Consider the following 18,392-nt stretch of genomic DNA (forward strand, 5'->3'; position numbering starts at 1 on the left):
AATTTGCATGCAACGTGCAGATCTCAGATACGTCATTCATATTGCAAGGGGTTGTTTAGTTATGAAAATAAAATAAAAACATTATTTATTTGGTTAACCTGTACTAAAATAAACCAGTTAGAGAAAGAAAGTCGTTGCCCTGTCTCTCCTGAGGCTAACAGAAAATATTCTAAACTTCTAAGGACAATATTTGCTGAGATATTTGAATTCGAAAACATGATATAGGTTGGGAAAGAACAGCATAAATGAGGGAAAAAGTGTTGTCCGTCAGTTTATGCTGTTCATTCTCAACTTTACGTCAGTTTTTGAATTCAAATAGCACTGTGAATATTGCACTTCGAAACGTGAAATTTTTTTATTGGTCACAGGAGAGACGGGAAACAATTTATTATTGGGTTTTTAAGGACAGGGTGTGTCCGTATAAGAAATTATTTTTTTATATTCAATTCTTAAATAAGACACCATAAGTACTTTTTTGTGGGCGTTATATATAATATTATACGTATATTAACATATATATATATATATATATATATATATACAGTTTTTAGTTTTCATAATTGCATTTTTAATTGGGTTGCTGCATTTTAGAAATATATGACATCCATATTTGTTTGTTATGGGCATCTTTTTACTTCGTTGGGCATTTTGCCTGTTGTGGCTTTGTATTTGCATTTGTATTTATTTACTTATACTACCCCCTTCCAATATGAATGACGTATCTAAGGTTTGCACGTTATTTGGATACTTTTTTTAATTGGAAGTAAATCTCTAAGACAGGTGTGTCAAAATCGTGGCCCACGTAGGCAGCCTACCTAAACTAATGACAGCCTGCGACGTACCAAGACCCAAAAAATACTGGTTTTCTTAAATTAAAAAAAAAACAAACCAATAAATGATTTTGTTATTAGAAAGTGTGAAAAGCTGCAGAAAATGTCTGTCTTAAATATGTGTTTGCATTTCATGGTATTTTTGTATCGAGACACATTGGGGTCGAAAGAATAACAGCAATAGCTAATAATTTGCGTGAGCTGTTGGAAGTAATGTCCTCAAATGTACAGTTTGTTTCCAATAGTGCTTGACGAAATTGCGCAAATGACTTCCTTCGGGCTAATGCGAACATCACTGAAGAATTTTTAGAAATGTTCACGAAACCACAAGAAAAGAATATATTTCTGACATCATGACAAACTTTATCAAGAGTTTTGCACTTAAAAAAAAACAACAACTTCCTATGAACAAACTCGTAGCGGTGAGGAAGAGAGGTACGTCAGCAATGGCAGACAGAAATGTAAATTTGGCTTCAAAACTTACAGTGAAATCGAAGGAAATGTAATCAGACATTCTTAAACTGCAATCTCTCCATTGCGTCATTTATCGGAAAGTACTTTGATGGAAAGAGTTGGAAATAAATTGCATTCTCACGTCTGCGACGATCGCTTTGAACTTTATCCGGCCCCGAGGTCCAAAGTAAATCTTATTCCCGCAATTTCTTCAAAACTCTGAGAGCGATTTCGAGGGGGGGGGGGGAATAACTTATTACACAAATATTCGTTGATTGTTTTGTCATAAAGTTAATTTTTTTTTTGTTTTTACTGCTAAACGAGGTAAAACTATTCCTAGAAATAAAAGAGTAAAATGTTTAATTTTTTTAATGGTATGACACGAGTGCTAAATTTAGCGTTCTTCATTGACAATTACAGGACATTTGAATGACTTAAATGTCCAACATTAAAGGAAAGATCACCTAATAACGCATATTTTCCCATTAAACTTGCTTACTACTTTATTAAGCACAGCACATTGAATCACTCAAAAGCCATTTAGAAGAGAATGCTCTTAATTATTTTTTATAGGTAGGTAGAAAGATAGAGAGAGAATTAATTTCATGATTTATTTTTCTTCCTCTTTCATTTCCCGAAGATTCCAATTCAACAATTTTTTAAATTTTTATAATTAATTTTTAATTGCTAATTAATAATTTTGTAATTACATATTACCAAATCTTTGCTATTAATTAACAGATTTTTAATTACTGGTTTTTAATAATGGGCGGCCCACTTGAGAGATAATTTCAAAGCCCATAGCCCCGGGGTTCAATTAAGTTTGACACCCCTGCCTGAAACCCTAACACCCCGACACCCTAATGTTTTACAAACCGCATTCAAATACACCAATTCCTGGAATTTGTATGAATTTTTAAATTGTTTACGAATTTATGGGACACCCTGTACATTTGATGAAGCAAAATTTCCACTTAAAATAAGAATAATTATTCTATAGACTAGCGTTTCTCAACTTTTTCTGACTCGCGGAGCCCTTTTCAGTGCATAATTTTTATGGTGGAGCCCTGTTTGCCTCGAGGAGTCCTTTTTAGTATATTATTTATGTGGCGGTACACACACCCTTTTAGGCTTCTTTTTTTGTTTGTTCATAAAATTTACTGATTTATTTTATTATCCTCGAGTGGCCGCGGAGCGTCAAAGGAGTGCACACGTTGCCCCAAGGGCTCCGCGGAACACCGGGTGAGAGCCGCTGCTATAGACAAATATCTTTATTGTGTCGATCTAAAATGTTCCACGATGGCAGTCACGTAGTCAGGCCAAGCTAATGTCTTCGCCAATGTATTTCCGGTCCGTTGTTCTTCCGGTAATGTACCTCCGTATTCCTTGGGAATGATGTTGCGTGGTACATGCGAAAATATTTGATTTGGATTATCATGAATGAAAATCTACGGCAAAAATAAATGAGATTAAAAAAAAAAATTAATAGAAATATTATTAGAAAGCTACAAAATGAGAAATTGATCAATGAGATGGCTAGAAAAAGAAGGAAAAATGCTCATAGAGTAAATATGAATGTATCTTAGGCTGTGATTACACTATAAAAGTTTGATAAAATATCTTTTACAAAACTTGAAAAAAAAAACCAACTAATAAGCGTATCGATTATATTCGAGCAAGAGCAGGTTACATTCGCAAAAATCGGTTACATAACGAAATAATAAACAGCCTTATTAGATGTTTGAAGTTTTATAACTTTTATAAAACTTTTACAGTGCAATTCTTACAGCTATAACAAATATGGTGCAGTGATTATTTCGGTTCAATATAAAAGATTAAAAAAGGCTTAGCGCAAAATTTTTGAAGCTTATCTACGTAGATACATACCTATTTCTAACGTCATCAAATTTCATTTTCTAATTTCCCAGGCACAGTGAAGTTCTCGTGAAAAATATAAATGTAGTGAAACTCGGTTATAACGACATCGAATGTTCCGCGAAATTTTTCTCGTTATAATCTAGGTGTTAATACAACCAAGGCTGATGCTTTCAAGATCTTTTAAGCATCAAAAACAATCAGATGCGATAAAATACCGTGTTTTATCATTATTAGTGACCATAATTGATCAGAAAAAATACGATAAATTGGGAGTCATAAATAAGGGACACCGCCAGTTCTAGATAAAAATGTTGTTGATTGTCGGCAAAATCACCAATTATTTCTTACATCTTTGTATGGGGGGGGGGGAATCGAACACGGCCAGCGCCGTCTGAACACCAGCACACTCCTTCCCCTCTATTTGGCTAGAAAAATACCTTTTTACATACTAACTGTTGCAAATATGACCACATCTATTTTTCATGCGACCCTATCTGCACTTGAGACGCCGTGCGAGGTGGAACCGTAAGTTCAGATGGCACCGAAAAAAAAACGCGGCAAATATATGAGATTATTATTAATATATATATATTTATGCATATAATTATCATAGTATAATCAGTAAATGCAAATTATCTTCATCCCCAATTTTAGTAGGGTTATGAATTCAAGTAATGATCGTTGAAAAAAAAGGGCCTTTTAATTAAAAAAAAATAGTCAATAAGGAGCAAAATTGCGAAATGTATACGTATACGTATCATATTATCACCCTAATCATGATAAATAATACCGAACAACGAAAAAATGTCATTATATTCGAGGTCGTTGTGTTATGAGCAACGTATCGTACGTTAACATTATTCTCTATGGGAGTTGAATAGTAGTATAATATAGTCCGCCAGTTATTGTCGTTATAACCAAGGTGTCGTTGTAACCGAGTTTAAAACCAACTCTATTTAATTTATGTTGTTTCAAGAACATGATCATATCTGCAGCAAGCTAAACTTCCAAGACTTCGTTAACTGTACCAGAAGACGCACCCACATTATCATCGACTTAACGTTATAATAATTGTTAATAGATTCGCGAATCATTAGTCGCAATTTCAAAATGCCAATTAATTTATGATCTTACCCTTTTTTTCATTTTTTCAGAGAGAGCCGATCTTATCAACGTCATAATCATTTTAGTGATTACTGATGGGTTTATCGCATAACCTCCTTTCGCTCGTATCGGTATACACTCCTGTCAAAATACAAAGGAAAATACAATGGGAATTTAAAGTTCCGAGGTTAAGATGATCTGAAATAGGAATGTTTTTGAAATTCTGTGTGAATACCTGTGAAGTATCGGAATTTTTTTTGGTGAAGGAATAGATAGATAGATAGAACCGCGATCACAACCCCGGACTGATGCAAAGCAACGGAAATAAATTGCTTTGCATCAGTCCGGGTTGTGAGCGGTTCTATCTATCTATTCCTTCACCAAAAAAGAAAAAAAAATATATAGTAGGATAAAAATACAAGAGAATTGAAGATAAAAAAAATGAAGAGATAGTGAAAAAATATCTTTTGAATGACAAAAGCGCGCTAGTGCTGCAGCTCACTGATGAAGACCCACTGCATAGGTTCTATTTCACTCTCATAAAATTCAATTTTTTTCTTTAATAATTCTTTTTTTGTATATGTATATAAACATTTCAAAGATAAACACAAGTCCGATACGGACCTTTGAAGAGGCAACTTGCATATGAGCCAATGACCCAGATTCTACTACTATTAACCGTACACGCACATCGTAAATATTCCTCCGAGAAATTTCTAACACTTCAGTGCATGCCGGAACGAATTGGGTGCGTGTAGATGTGTGGTTCTAACGTGAGAATTTGGAGTGTTTTACTGGTGCTGCCACTTGTCTTGGCAAATGCCTGAATTTTCATGTGACGCAGGTATCGCGCTGAAACGTCTGCCTGCTCTCTGCTGAGAGAATTTTTCGAACGGGGGACTCTGGCTCGCATTCGCTCCTCAAAGTTAGAGAAAGTTGTACAGATTTCGAAAAGTTTTTCATTTTTCGGCACATTTCATTTTGGAACATTTCAGCTGGTACCAGAAAACTAGAGGATACATCGTATTGAACCTTTAGTATGGCACTAGTAAATGCGTAATAATTTTTCTTCATACGTAATAAAGCACAAATTGCTATCCTGTGGGAAATTTGTGAATGCACACATACTTCTCTTCGCAAAATAAAATTCGTTTGCTTCACAAACTCTCACATTAAATTCCAAAACATTCTGAAGAGTCGCTTCTATTTCAGACCATTTTGAAATCGATACTCCGATTATAATCACTCCGTACAATGAAGCTACGCAATCAAATTGACAATATGCTAATTTATAAGAAGTATTTTTCTTCTTCTTCACTATCGAAAGTATACCTATTGGAAATAAGAGAGTTTTTCGGAGAAAAGGATTCTCTACCTTTAAAATGACATAACGTGGAAACAGTGACAGACAAAATGGTGAAATGAGCAGTTCATTTAATAGGGCTGTTCAAGTATTACGTTAGCAGAATTTTAGCCATTTTTGATCCCCCCCCCCTTCCTTCATGGGCGGAGATACGGGTGGGGGGCATTGCCTCTCCCAGCGTCAAAGGTGAAGTTGACTGATCGAATGTATATATGAATTGACATCATCATCATCGTGCCCCCCAGAAATAATGACCGTGCACCCCAGACTTGCAAGTCTAACTCCGCCTATGCCTCCCTTGTCAGCAAAATTTCATCAGGGGGCAGTGCCCCCTACCTCCTAACGCATATTGGTGGGATGAGAGACGTACTCGGGGGCAGGGGGGGGTTCTCGTGCTCCCCACCCAGACGATCAAAAATTTATTTTTTTGATGCAAAAAATTTAAAAAAAAAATTAAGATTTCGGGAGAGAAAACACCTATATATGTTATTATAATCAACTTTTGTTAATTTCAATGCTATTTGAAGGCTAGGAACTCAAAATTTCTGTTTAAGAAATTCATTGCGACCCACCCTCAAGGCCCATATATGCTAAATCCATGGTTCGTGGATCAAATGCGGCCCTTGCAGTTATCTGATGTGGTTCAATCAAACTTAACTGTGTGGATGATATCAAACTTAATTTTAACTAGGTGGTGAACTAGGTGGCACATTTACAGATCGCTTAAGTGAACCGTGGCACAATTCCAGAACACTAAGAGGTCCGTGGCACATTTAGAGATGCCTTGAGTGACACGCGGCACAGTTTTAGAGCACTCAAGCGACCTTCGATGCAGTTCAACATCACTCAAGCTACCCGCAGTACACTTCGAGATAATTCGGCATAATTACGGATCACTTGATCGATGCGCGGCACAGTTCCAGAGCACTTAAGCGGCCCGTGACACATTTCTGGAACACTTGAAGGATCCGCGAAACATTTAGAGATCACTAAAGTAGCACCGCAGAGGACTTATCAATAAGGAGAATGTTAGTTCTGGTGTCCACACAAATTAGGGAAAGGGTTTTCTCCTACAACGAGTAAGATGCCATTAAAACATCTCATATCTTTATGAAAGGTGGTTGATGACGTAAGCATTATTAAACACCCCCCCTCCCCCCCCCCCGTCATCATCAAACGTCAGCAAACCCGAAAATTCCCCCCTCACAACATCGATGCTGACGTTATACTTGAATGACCTGCCATAGGCAGGCCGAATTTTAAATACACGTATAGTGGTTTGTGAAATAAGTTACAACTTTGGCTGATAGATGGTGTCACAATCTCATCGCAATGCCTCCAAAAAGTTGGTGATATTGCCCTTTGCACACATGGTCCAACTCACGGTATGGATTGAAATGGTCGCTTTGCCCAAGAGGGACATGACAAAAGTGAAGAGTGGAGTTTAAACACCTTTTCTTGCAATGTTTTAAATGCAATGGATGCGTATACCTCACAGATGAACTGTTCAGGCTGATACAGTCTTTGAGGACCCTTGCCGTAAGCAGTCGCCTTCACATGGTCCCCCAGCAGAAAGAAGTGAAATAAATCGACTGTTGCGTCCGTCATCTGTTAGTTGAAATTGTTTAGCGATTATGCAAACCGGTGTATTTAAAATTCCAGGATTTTGTTCATCAGACGTACCACCTGTTCCATCTTTCGATTTATCACTGTTTCCAGGTTATGGTTGTTCTCACCAAAAAAAAAGGGGGGGGGGGATTTTGTTTTGGAAAAAAAGCAAACTGCGTGAAGCTAATCACTGGAAATATGCTAATCAGAGTTCTACAAAATGCAGGGTGTACAATTAGCAGCTCATTTTTTCCTTCAATTTCCTGTACTGGCGCTTACATTATGGCTTCATTATGATTTTTGCATTATTGGGTAAAGTAGTATTGATGAAGTTGGGTTTTACCTCAACCACAAATCGCCGGCTAAAGCTTTACAAATGCTTCAGACACAAAAGAAAATTGAAGAAAGGTTCAGGTCCAAAATTCTGCGATTTACTTTAGTGCAGCGCTCTCTATCGATAAAATTATGAACTATTTTTTTTAAATTAAAAAATCCTCTTTCATGAAAATAACCTTCTCGCAAACTACATTCAAGTAGAAATTTCTTCAACTTTTATGAATTTTTAAACTATTTAGGAATTAAGTGGGGGGGGGGGGACAGCATGTATAAAAAACACTCGTTTCTCATTAAATGTGGACTTTTCTCAAAATCCGAAAAGTTCCTAGCAGCAATTAACTTCGTCAGTATAGCAAATAATAATGTTTATATTAAGTAATTTTTTTTTCTAACTTTAGTTACTACCGTTTCGTAATTTTGTAAGGAGTTGATTTATTGGAAACATTCAGGAAGTCGTATATCGGACTACTTACCAAGAGAAATTGGTACCAGAAGAAAATGTAGAATGGTGTTATGTAACGAATGTATTTCAGTGGGTTACATTTGAAATCCGCGATGACCGCCATACCGTTGATTTGCGTCATTGGCTCATGCAGTGCGTTAAGAGCCATCAGTGCACCACAATGCAGGAACTCTTTCTCCGTGATCTTCGATGGATCCCAAACACCTGTTCCAAAAGTAATTGAATTCCCGTCATCACTGTTTATATGAAGTAAATACTATGAAAAGCAATAACATTTGTATAACTTTCCCAACTAATCAACAAAAGCAAAGTTTCACCTACCTACTCGGAATATGAAAATGGTTCGACCTTCGCTATCCCTTTTAGGTAAGAGTTCGTAAATTCCGACTTTCAATATTTCATCCATGGCTTTAGGATCTATGGGCTCGAAATACCGTCTGTGTTTCTTGATGAACGCAACCATCCTTTTCATGGAAGCAAAAGCTTTACGGGAATCAAATTTTCGACTACGCAAGTACATGATTATGGCTTCGTCCGAGAACCATTCCTCTCTCATACCTTCCTCCTCTAAATTGATGTGAAAACAATACTCAATACTGATTCTGATTCAATATCAACAACATGTGAGACAAAATATTTCAGAGACAAAACATATCGTTTTCGCTCGCTTTAAAAATGTGAAATGCGAAAACTCTTCGAATTATCGAAGAAATCGACAATAATAATTTTTTTTAAAATCTTATATTATTTTATATTACTGATTCTACGAATTACGAAAGTTTACCAGTCAGTTTGCGAACATATGCATTCTCAGTTATCTGCCACATAAGTGGGTCGCACATTAAAGATTAAATGTTGTTCTGTAATTAATTTAAACCCCTGCAAAAATACATTCATTCTCGAAATACGTTCTCGATATAGATCTGCACTGCTAAATGCTGTTGTATCAACCATTCAGCTGCCAAGTAGTGAAAATCAGCCATATTTGTCGGGATAGAGCACCATCAAAAACATGCGACTCTATCCTCTTCCCCTCTATTGTGCTGTATTGTTGTACATTTTGTCAAGAATAGCGCCATAAAAAAAAAGACGAGCAATATCATACTATGTTGTTATCGAAATGTTAAACATGGGCGTGGTAGCTCAGGTTGATAAGATACTCGCCTAAAGTACCAAAGGATGTTTAGAGGTGCTACGAGTTCAATACTCGGTTCGTCCTTGTCAGAAAACTTTCCTGACACAGGGGTACAACGGGAACGGCGACATGACCACAGAAAAGATTACTACCGCATGGAGTCCCACGCCGAGGGGTTAGGGCACCAAAATCTCGATGAGTATGAAAAAAAGGAGCTGCCGTTCGGAATCGGCAATTTTGTGCAGAAAATGACAGTAGTGCGACAAAAATGATCAAATGTTAAACGGGAACACAATTTATGAGGGTCGTTTGATAGTTAAGGCAAATTTCTATGAAACAACAGTAATATTGCTTTCAAATTATTGCAATCGTAAGTAAAACTCTTCAAAAACCTGTGACAACACGTTTCAGCAAAAAGTACTTTGTGGGTTTTTTTGAACGTTTTTCCGAGTTTGAATTGTAGTAGTTATTCTGGAAATGAATAATAATGAGTAACTTTGCAGTAAAAAAAAAATCTAAAATAGTTGCAAGCATCCCAGTTAAAGCTGAATTTTCAGACCATTTATATTAGTGGATCAATGAATTTAAACGGCTACTCATCCACCGAAGAAGAAGAGCGTCAAAAAATCTGGAAATCATCAAAAAAGAAAATAAAATTCGGAAGAAAGTGATTCCAGTTAGGAAAAGAAACGTGTATTTTGTAAGTTTATTGGAAATTAAAGATATAAGATTATTATACATATATATATATATATACAAATTATGAAAGTATTTCTAGAGAGGTATGTAAAACGTCGAAGGTGAAATCGTTTTGAACATTTGTAAGAATTGCTTCAGAGTCATCCAGCATTTCATAATTAACTGTTTTACCCTTGAACTGCGCAAATAGAGATATGCTTCTTACTCTGCGAGGAGGTGGAATTTTTTCCCTTTTTTTAAGAAAGTTCAGAATTCGTTTAGTTTTCCTTTGTAAGAGATAGATAGCACTCAAACTCAGATGTTTCATAGATCGAGTAAGTACGAAAGAATGAAATAATGCAGTACAAGCTAACCTGTGAGGGGAAATAATACAATAATGATTAAAAAAAAGAAGTAAACTAGAACATTTATATTCGTAAGCCATTTATTCGTTTCGTACGACATCTTTTATACGTCATTTCAAGAGTTTCATCTCAAATCGTCAGGGAACGAGAGAGGAGGCCACTAATGCCATCATATAAAAGCGATGGGAGCAGTCTAAGGGTTAATAACGTCTCATTCCAAGGGTTAATAACGTCTCATTCTATAGGTTACTTACTTCTAATAAGTTTCTTCACTTGTTCAACACCTATCCGTCTAGTTTCTGGTATCTCAAATAACTCTAATCTAGCTTTATTCAAAAACTTCTGTGGAATATGATCCATATGATGACTATAATAAACTTCTTCGCTCTTATTGTCATTCGGCTTCATTCCGGCAATAGGTTTCTTGTTATCTGAAAAAAAAAGACAACAAAATCACTGTATTTTCAAGTAAATAAACCGCACCAAGAAAAATCACCAAACGAAAGAAATGTTTCCGTAGAAACACTGAACTTTCGGATAAGCCACTTGTAATTTTTATTCGAGAGCAAAATAAAAATCTGATATCGAATTAAAACTAAATTTTGCGCATTGAAATTTACCGTTCAAGTTTTCTTTGAGAATTTAATAGTACAATGCGACTGCGGGTGTTATGCTGTAGTGAAAGTTAGATTTTTTTCAGTGTACTTAAAAAAAACACACACACACACACACGCACAACAAAATGTTCATAAGAATTAATTGGAATCCCTTGAACTCAGAACGACGGAGAGAAAAATTTATTTAACAGCCCGCGTCTTTGAATTAGCCGCAAGAATTAAAAAATTAACTTCTAAACTATATAAGTCGTGGCTTTAATTCAGGGAATATTGACTTACTATAAAACAGAATTTTTTTTATTAAGAAAGCAGATAAGATAATTAATAAGATAAAAGAATATATATATTTATTTGTGAGAACGAGATAAATGATACAATTCTGAGATACATTTTACTGTTTTTAGATTATGAATTGAAGAGGAGTAATATATTTTGTAATTTTTTTGTTTCTTTTTTGGCCGAAGTATACATATGATATAAACTTGTACATGATGAAACACTAAGGTAAATGTTTTATTATCATGAAATTACAATTACTTTACCGTACATGCGCTTCGCATACATTCATTGGCATACGCAAAGGGTGGGTTTTGGGATCTAAAACCCCCCCCCCCTCCCCAGCCAAGACTATAATGTCATTTTGCAGAAAAAAACGTAACTACCCCCCCCTCCGGAGGAGGGAAAAAATCTGAGAAACCCCCTCCTCGAGAAAATTCTGCGTACGCCTATGCACACATTCCTCTGCGGAATTTTCTAACGAATCGGTACATGTCGGAATGTGTTGCGTGAGTGCATTCATATGCATGGGACTAACGTGGTTATGTCGTCAGAGTTGTGTTTGTTCCGTGTTCTTGACGATGCTGCGTCTGTCTATCATGTTTTGAAGCAAAGATGGTGATGTGTGCTTGAATTTTCATGTTTTGTAAGTATCATGTTGAAGATCTGCTATCGCGTCAATTTCTCTGCTGAGAGACCTTTCAAAGTCTTATCATGAAGCTGCAGATAGTTATGGACACAATAATGTTTTGATAACAAAAGCAAATGTGGTTGATACTGTAATCAACTGACGTAATGTGATACCTTTACCTAACGGTGATAACATACACAGATACAAACATTTATTTTTTTCATTGAATATTGATATGATATCGTTACCAATTTTATTATCAAACATGTTAATGTGATAAGTTTATTTATTTATTGTAGTTCTCTATATCTTGCATGAAGATCACGAAAGATACATTTACTATTTATGCAACTGATATTTGAAAAACCATAAGATTAAAATCTGAAACATTTATAAAAATTTATGATTTTAAGTCCCGATGGTATCTTTAAAGTCAAGGTGAATGACATGAAGCTTGAACAAACGTTTCCAATTACATATTTCAATGATTTATTATTCACAATAAGTTTCCAGTATTTGGCTGATTAGTGAACGGGAATTATGGAATTGTTTTCTATATACCAGAAACATCTCGTATTTTTTCAGGGGAATTATATACACGAATGGAATGCTGAGTAAATAGATCTTGTTGCGGTTGTTAATGATGAACAGGAAAGAAATCAAAATGAGTAATACGTTGTTAGAATCATAAAAATGGTATGTTACACAAGAATACGATTTTTGAATGATAATATATGACGTGTATGAGTATAGGCAGATATCTTAAATGATATATAGCATCATCCGGACAAAATTCAAATACTACTCACCCTGAAATATTTTCTTCGTTGATAACTGCAGAAATGAAACATGCACGTTCATTGATTTTACCTCGTTATATATTACCTCGTTATACATTGATTACTGCATGATAGAAACAAATAATACCATATTTCCTTGAAAGAAAACGCCGGAACGACGAAAAACATTTAGAAATGTTTTGATTCAAACGCACGTGCCACGTCAGCGTAAATTTTACCATGATAAAAAAATAGTGCGATTCAATAACTTTTTTTTATTCAACAAGAACAAAAAACATGAGAACTGGTACAAATTTGTAGAAAAAGACAAAAAACAGAAACACAAAAAATACATGAATCAGGAACATTCATTCGGTGACACTAAGGGACTAGGGTGTCCTTCCAGTAGGTCTACAAAAAAATATATGAACAATGTAAAGCTTAGTTTTTCTGAGCCCTAGAAAACATATTTTTCCATACCGACCACTCCTTAATCACCGCACTGCCCGACCGAGGGGAAAAAACTTTTGAACAGTTTCGCAGCGAAACCACGGTCCTTCAAAGTGTTATTAGTGGCAAATAACTTTGACCTTGTATAAAAGTTCAAGACGAGCGTAACAAAGCAAATTGTTTGTTCGTTTGGATATCCTATATGCATAATATACATTTCATATAATAAATACACATTTGTTATAATTTATATAGAAAATAATCTCTTTCAATGCTCTTTAACTGGAATTTATTTATTTTTTCGAAATAAAAAGTTGTGTTGGTTGAAATTTTTAGACGTTTCTTTTGATAATTTCATGAAAAAAATATTTTTTTTAAATTTTAAGCTCACCACAAAATCCCTCCAAACTGGGAAACTGAACATCAAAAAATAAAGGAATTCATTTTTATGTTCGTATATAAAAAGCAGTGTTGAATGCAGTTTGATTTAAATGTTGTGTTTGTAGTCTCAATACCTATTTTCCAATCCCAAACATGAAACAAAAGAAAATGAATAAATAATACACAATGACTTTTCCGAAAATTCCAGTTCTTTCCATGATAAAGAAAATGTCGATTCAATTGATTCATCATTTCGCACTGGTTCTTTCTTTTATTTTTCCCGTAAAAGAATGACCGAACGACCTGAGATCGAATTGACATTTTACTGAATGTTTCTGGTTATTGAACATATTTTTACGATATTCAAACGAACAAACAATTCGCTGTTTACGCACGTGTTGAGCTTCTATAAAAGGTCAAAGTTATTTACCACTATTAAACCTTTCAAGTGTGGTGATTTCGTAGCGAAGCTATCTGCTTAAAATGGGATGGTCGGTTTGGAAAAATATTATTTCGGAGACTCAACAAAGCAATTAGATAGCAGCATAAAAAATCGTTTTTAATTTTTTTGTTTAATTCATTCATTAATATCGTGTTATGCAGAGGCGGTGGTTCCGCGCTTAACCACCGCTACCTTCTTAGGAATGTAAAGAAGAAGAAAAGAATTTCCTATTATATTTCACATTAATAATGCTTAGACATTATATTTATTAAGTAGGATTTCATTAAATATTGCAGCTTGCGGCCTTATGACTGTGTTGGTAACAGAAAAAATAAACTAGAATTTTTTTCAATATCTGAATAATGATAATCTGACTTCCCGCTCCAATACTTGGTTTTATTCTAAGGAAAGGTTGATACCTTAATAATGGTTGAAATATTTTAATTTCGGTGAAACTGCTCACTGCTATTTCCCAGTACATAGGTAGGTGAAAGGTTGGCAAGAGTGCCGACTTAGTGTACTTTTGATTATAAAAGTGATACTTGAAAAGATGAAGTCCAAAAAATTTAACAAAATATAGTTCATTAACTCAAGAATGAAGGCATAAGGGGCGGAAGCAGTAACTCTTTACAAACAAATTATTTCCGAATATCAAAAAAAGGAAAGAAATATCACGAATACCTAACCCCCCCCCCCGGCCACTAAAATTATGCAGTGTGAGTGGTCAAGAGAGTGAAACCGTAGATTTAAAACTATCAGCAAACTAATATATCTCCATACCTTCGTAACTTAGTCCTCATGCCACCATTCCTTACATATTCTGCACTACTAGTATTTAAGTGTACATGCTTCTCGTATAAATTCCTTCGTGGAATTTGTAACGAAATGTGTTCCTAGTGTATGTGTGGCCCTAACATATTCATGTTATCAGAATTATGCATGTTCCATGATCTACTGGTTCTGCCGTAGGTTTTCTACGTTTTGAAGAAAAAAGGGCAAGTGCCTGAATTTACATGTTACATAAGTATCGCGTTGAAAGTTTGCCTGCTCTCTGGGGAAGGGATCCTTTCAAATGGAAGATTGGGGCTCGCATTCGCGTCTTGAAGTTGGGAAACTTCAGAAAATCCTAATCAACTTCAACCGATCACCACTGTGCTGCTAACGGGATTAAAAACAGGCTCTTCACGATACGAGTCCAGCACGATGCCTACACAACCGCCCATGGATATATATTACACATTGAATCGGGGCCTTTTTGCGTGTTTATTTTATTCCCCTCTTACGTAAGAAGGAAAAAATCAATACTCCCCGATTGAATTCAATCTTTATCGTAGGATTGTTCAAAGCTGGGTAGAGGGAATTCCCATTGCATGATCAAACTTGTGCAGAAAATCAAATTTTTGATAAAGTTTTTCCTGTGATTTTATGGGTTTTTTTTAAATGTCATCAGCCCTTTTTATGGTCTTCGGCCTTTGGTCTATTTATTTCAAGATTGCAACAGAGACACACACAGTTGTGTGCGTATTATTAGCCACCCGTGTATTGCTTTTATAAATTGCTCATAGATAGCAATATCCTATATAGATTTGAATTTTATCGTCATTGTATTATTCGGCAGAGAGTGTTCTTCACAATAACTTAAAACTACAAAGGTTTAGCCCTTTATATCCAGACGGTATTTAAACTACCAGGCTAGGTAATTTATTTTGAACTTACTTAGTTGTTTCAAAAACAGTGGTTTTGATTTTTGTCTTTAATTAAAACTGAAATGGACTATCGAATAATTTACATGATAATTATTCATTATTATCATTATAGTTTTATTTTAATTTATTATGATTTTTTCTTCTTCTACTTTTCACAATGTCGGACATAAAGAGTTAAGTTTAAGTTTTCATTCATAAAGCTTTCATTGATCTGCTATCAACAAAAAAATGATATATTAACGTGACAAAATCACATTTGGAAGAGTTGATCAACTTTGCCCAAGAATATTTAGAAGGCACCAACGAATAAGACAAATACACATAAGGCAAATACTCGTGTATTTGCCTTATTCGTTGGTGTTTTCTTAATAATTAAAAAAATCACATTTCACCTAATAAATGAACGACATTGATGTTATAAATATATATGGTTTCTTCAAAGCACACGTTGGTCGTATTCGATTTTATTTGCGTTGCTGCCAACAGCAAAAACTTTACGTGCATTCTCTTACCTATAACTTCGACTTTCTCCTAATATCTATCATTTCGAATTCTTCAAATTTTAACTTATTGATCTAATACTCTTGTGCTTATTGCATTTTATCTCAATCCAGCGGAATGCATTTGAAAGTAGAATATTTGACTGATTAAGAAACGCTTACGAATAAATTAGACTACTGAAAATATATGATAATATATCTTTTTACCTTAATTAGAGATGACACGTATGAATACTCACCGATTTTAAGCAAAGGCATCCACAATCCTACTTTCTCAATGCAAAAAATATAGCCACTCTAAACGACGAATGTCTAATCCAACAGGTGTCCAAAGTGGTAAGTATCATTGGCAAGACATGGTTCATATATCTATTGTGAGGGGTGATATTTCGCAATCGAAACTGCATCATCAATATTTTAATACTCCTTAAACCAATCATCATCAAACATGGGAATGCGCATGAATAAGATCAACACGTTAAAATCGAGTAAATTACAATCTGTCACGTGCGTTCAAACGATCTGATGAAAGAAAAGTGATAATACGCAGGTGACATGTATCAAGTTCGAGTTATCCCTGCCCGAAGAAAAATTTCCCTAAATAAATATATAAAAACAAAGGACTACGTAAAGCAATCCCTGATGAATGACATTTATGGTTCAAAATTGCATAAAACGATGTTTCAATGCAATTATTGATATGACATTATTTGAAAGATCGAGTCTTAACTTCTGTAGGTCCACGGATATTTTACACTACGATCAAAATGCATCTTTATTGTCTTCCAACGAGGATGTTCTGACTATGTGTTTGGAAACAATACAATATTACGCCTCCAAAATGACATCAAATTTTTATTCTTTTGTGAAAAGATAATTTATATCTGGGAAATGAGATATGCAACTGTTTTTTTTCTGAAAAAAGATTAAAAACAAAAATATCCTCCACACAAATTGACAGGAAATACTTATTACGCAATATTTTATATAATTTTTTTTTCAATCTTTCCTTATTTTGGTTCTTGCATACGATCCTGATCCATATAGTATCAAGTTACCGACCAACTTATAATGAATGGAGCATGATTTTCATCGTTGACAAAAGCAAGGTCACTCGTTTTCGTAAAAACAACCCACGTTTCACTTACATGGTGAATATTAAAATTATTCCCCTTATGCAGCTAGGGTCACCCATTTGGGAACTCTCATTGACGAGTGGCTTATGTTTCCTGAAAATTTTTACGCGTTGGTCAAAAAAGCAAATGCAGTCGAATCCCGATTTAATGAATACTGTTGTAACGAAAATCTCGTTGAAACGAAAACATTTTTTTATCATTAAATAAGTTTACATGAGTAGTGCGATTTTCGATATTGCGAAATGAAAAATCAATTGTAACAAATTCCGAAAGAGGTTTCTAAAAATCAACAAAACGTGCGTAGAGCCTTCCAAAAATGTTCCCTTGGAATCGGTTTCAGAAAATTAACTTGCTGAACTGTTGAAGAAGGGGGAGGGGGTTGTTCTTTTATGGCTTTTTTGGGGTGTGTGCGGGAAGAAAAAATCGTAACCGATACGATGCTTGAAAAGAAATAAAATCTATGGCAAGAGCCAGTGCAAGCCTCATATTTCTGTTGTTTCAAAATGAGTGGCCTCAAAAGAAAACAGTTTCCTATTGAAGAAAAACTTGAGATCATTTCTGAATATGATGCTGGAGTAAGTAAAAGAAATGTTAAAATCCCATAGAAAAAAGACTAGACTTTCAAATTTCCAAGATTTGGATGTAGCTGTCTTTACAGGTCATTCGTTAGGGCCATTTTTTCAGAAATATACATGGTTTCAGGACATTCATCTCGAAATGCACCAGCTACCAGCCCACTCTCACGAGAAAAGACTGGGATTCGAATGTGCTTTTGGAAGCGAAATTTTTCAAGCATTGCACGCGTTTGAGTACGCGTATACTTTAGAGCAGTAGTTCTCAACCTTTTTTGCCCATGGCCCTCCTTTCAACCATTTCTCATTCCTGTGGCCCCCTTGCGAACATGATTACTTTTCTACCTCCCCCCCCCCCCCCACGTTTTCCCATTAAAAGACAATTATTCAAATATTGTTTTAAGTATAAATATGTGTTTGAATTTAATTAATTTTTAATTTATGGAAATAACGAAAAAGCAAAATAAACATATTAGAACACAGTAAAAAAGTATGATAAATTATTTTCAATGAATGTAAACTTTGGGGGTCATTCAAGTATTACGTCAGCATTAGGGGGGGGGGGTTTCTCATTTGCTGACTTTTGATGACAAGGGGGGAGGGGGGTTTGAAGGTTGCTTACGTCATCAACCACCTTTTTTTCGAAGATATGAAATATTCTAAGCTGCTGACGAAATTTTTCTGACAGG

At 35.1% G+C, this 18,392-nt stretch overlaps 1 protein-coding gene across 1 annotated transcript; it reads right to left on the reverse strand.

The window, feature by feature from the left end:
* Positions 1–549: 549 nt before the first annotated feature.
* LOC149076502 (alpha-tocopherol transfer protein-like) lies at positions 550–16,796 on the reverse strand. The gene is made up of 6 exons (XM_089244076.1): positions 16,235–16,796; positions 10,468–10,644; positions 8,357–8,602; positions 8,046–8,239; positions 4,296–4,406; positions 550–2,731 (listed from the first exon to the last, which is right to left on the reverse strand). Exons 1-6 carry the CDS (start codon positions 16,251–16,253, stop codon positions 2,555–2,557), a joined length of 924 nt encoding a protein of 307 aa, XP_089100202.1. The 5' UTR covers positions 16,254–16,796; the 3' UTR covers positions 550–2,554.
* Between the last annotated feature and the right edge of the window lie 1,596 nt (positions 16,797–18,392).

This window comes from Pholcus phalangioides, unplaced genomic scaffold, assembly GCF_987345545.1.
Source record: "Pholcus phalangioides strain wild (caught in Gottingen) unplaced genomic scaffold, Ppha-v1.0 ptg000015l_1, whole genome shotgun sequence".
NCBI classification, from domain to species: domain Eukaryota; kingdom Metazoa; phylum Arthropoda; class Arachnida; order Araneae; family Pholcidae; genus Pholcus; species Pholcus phalangioides.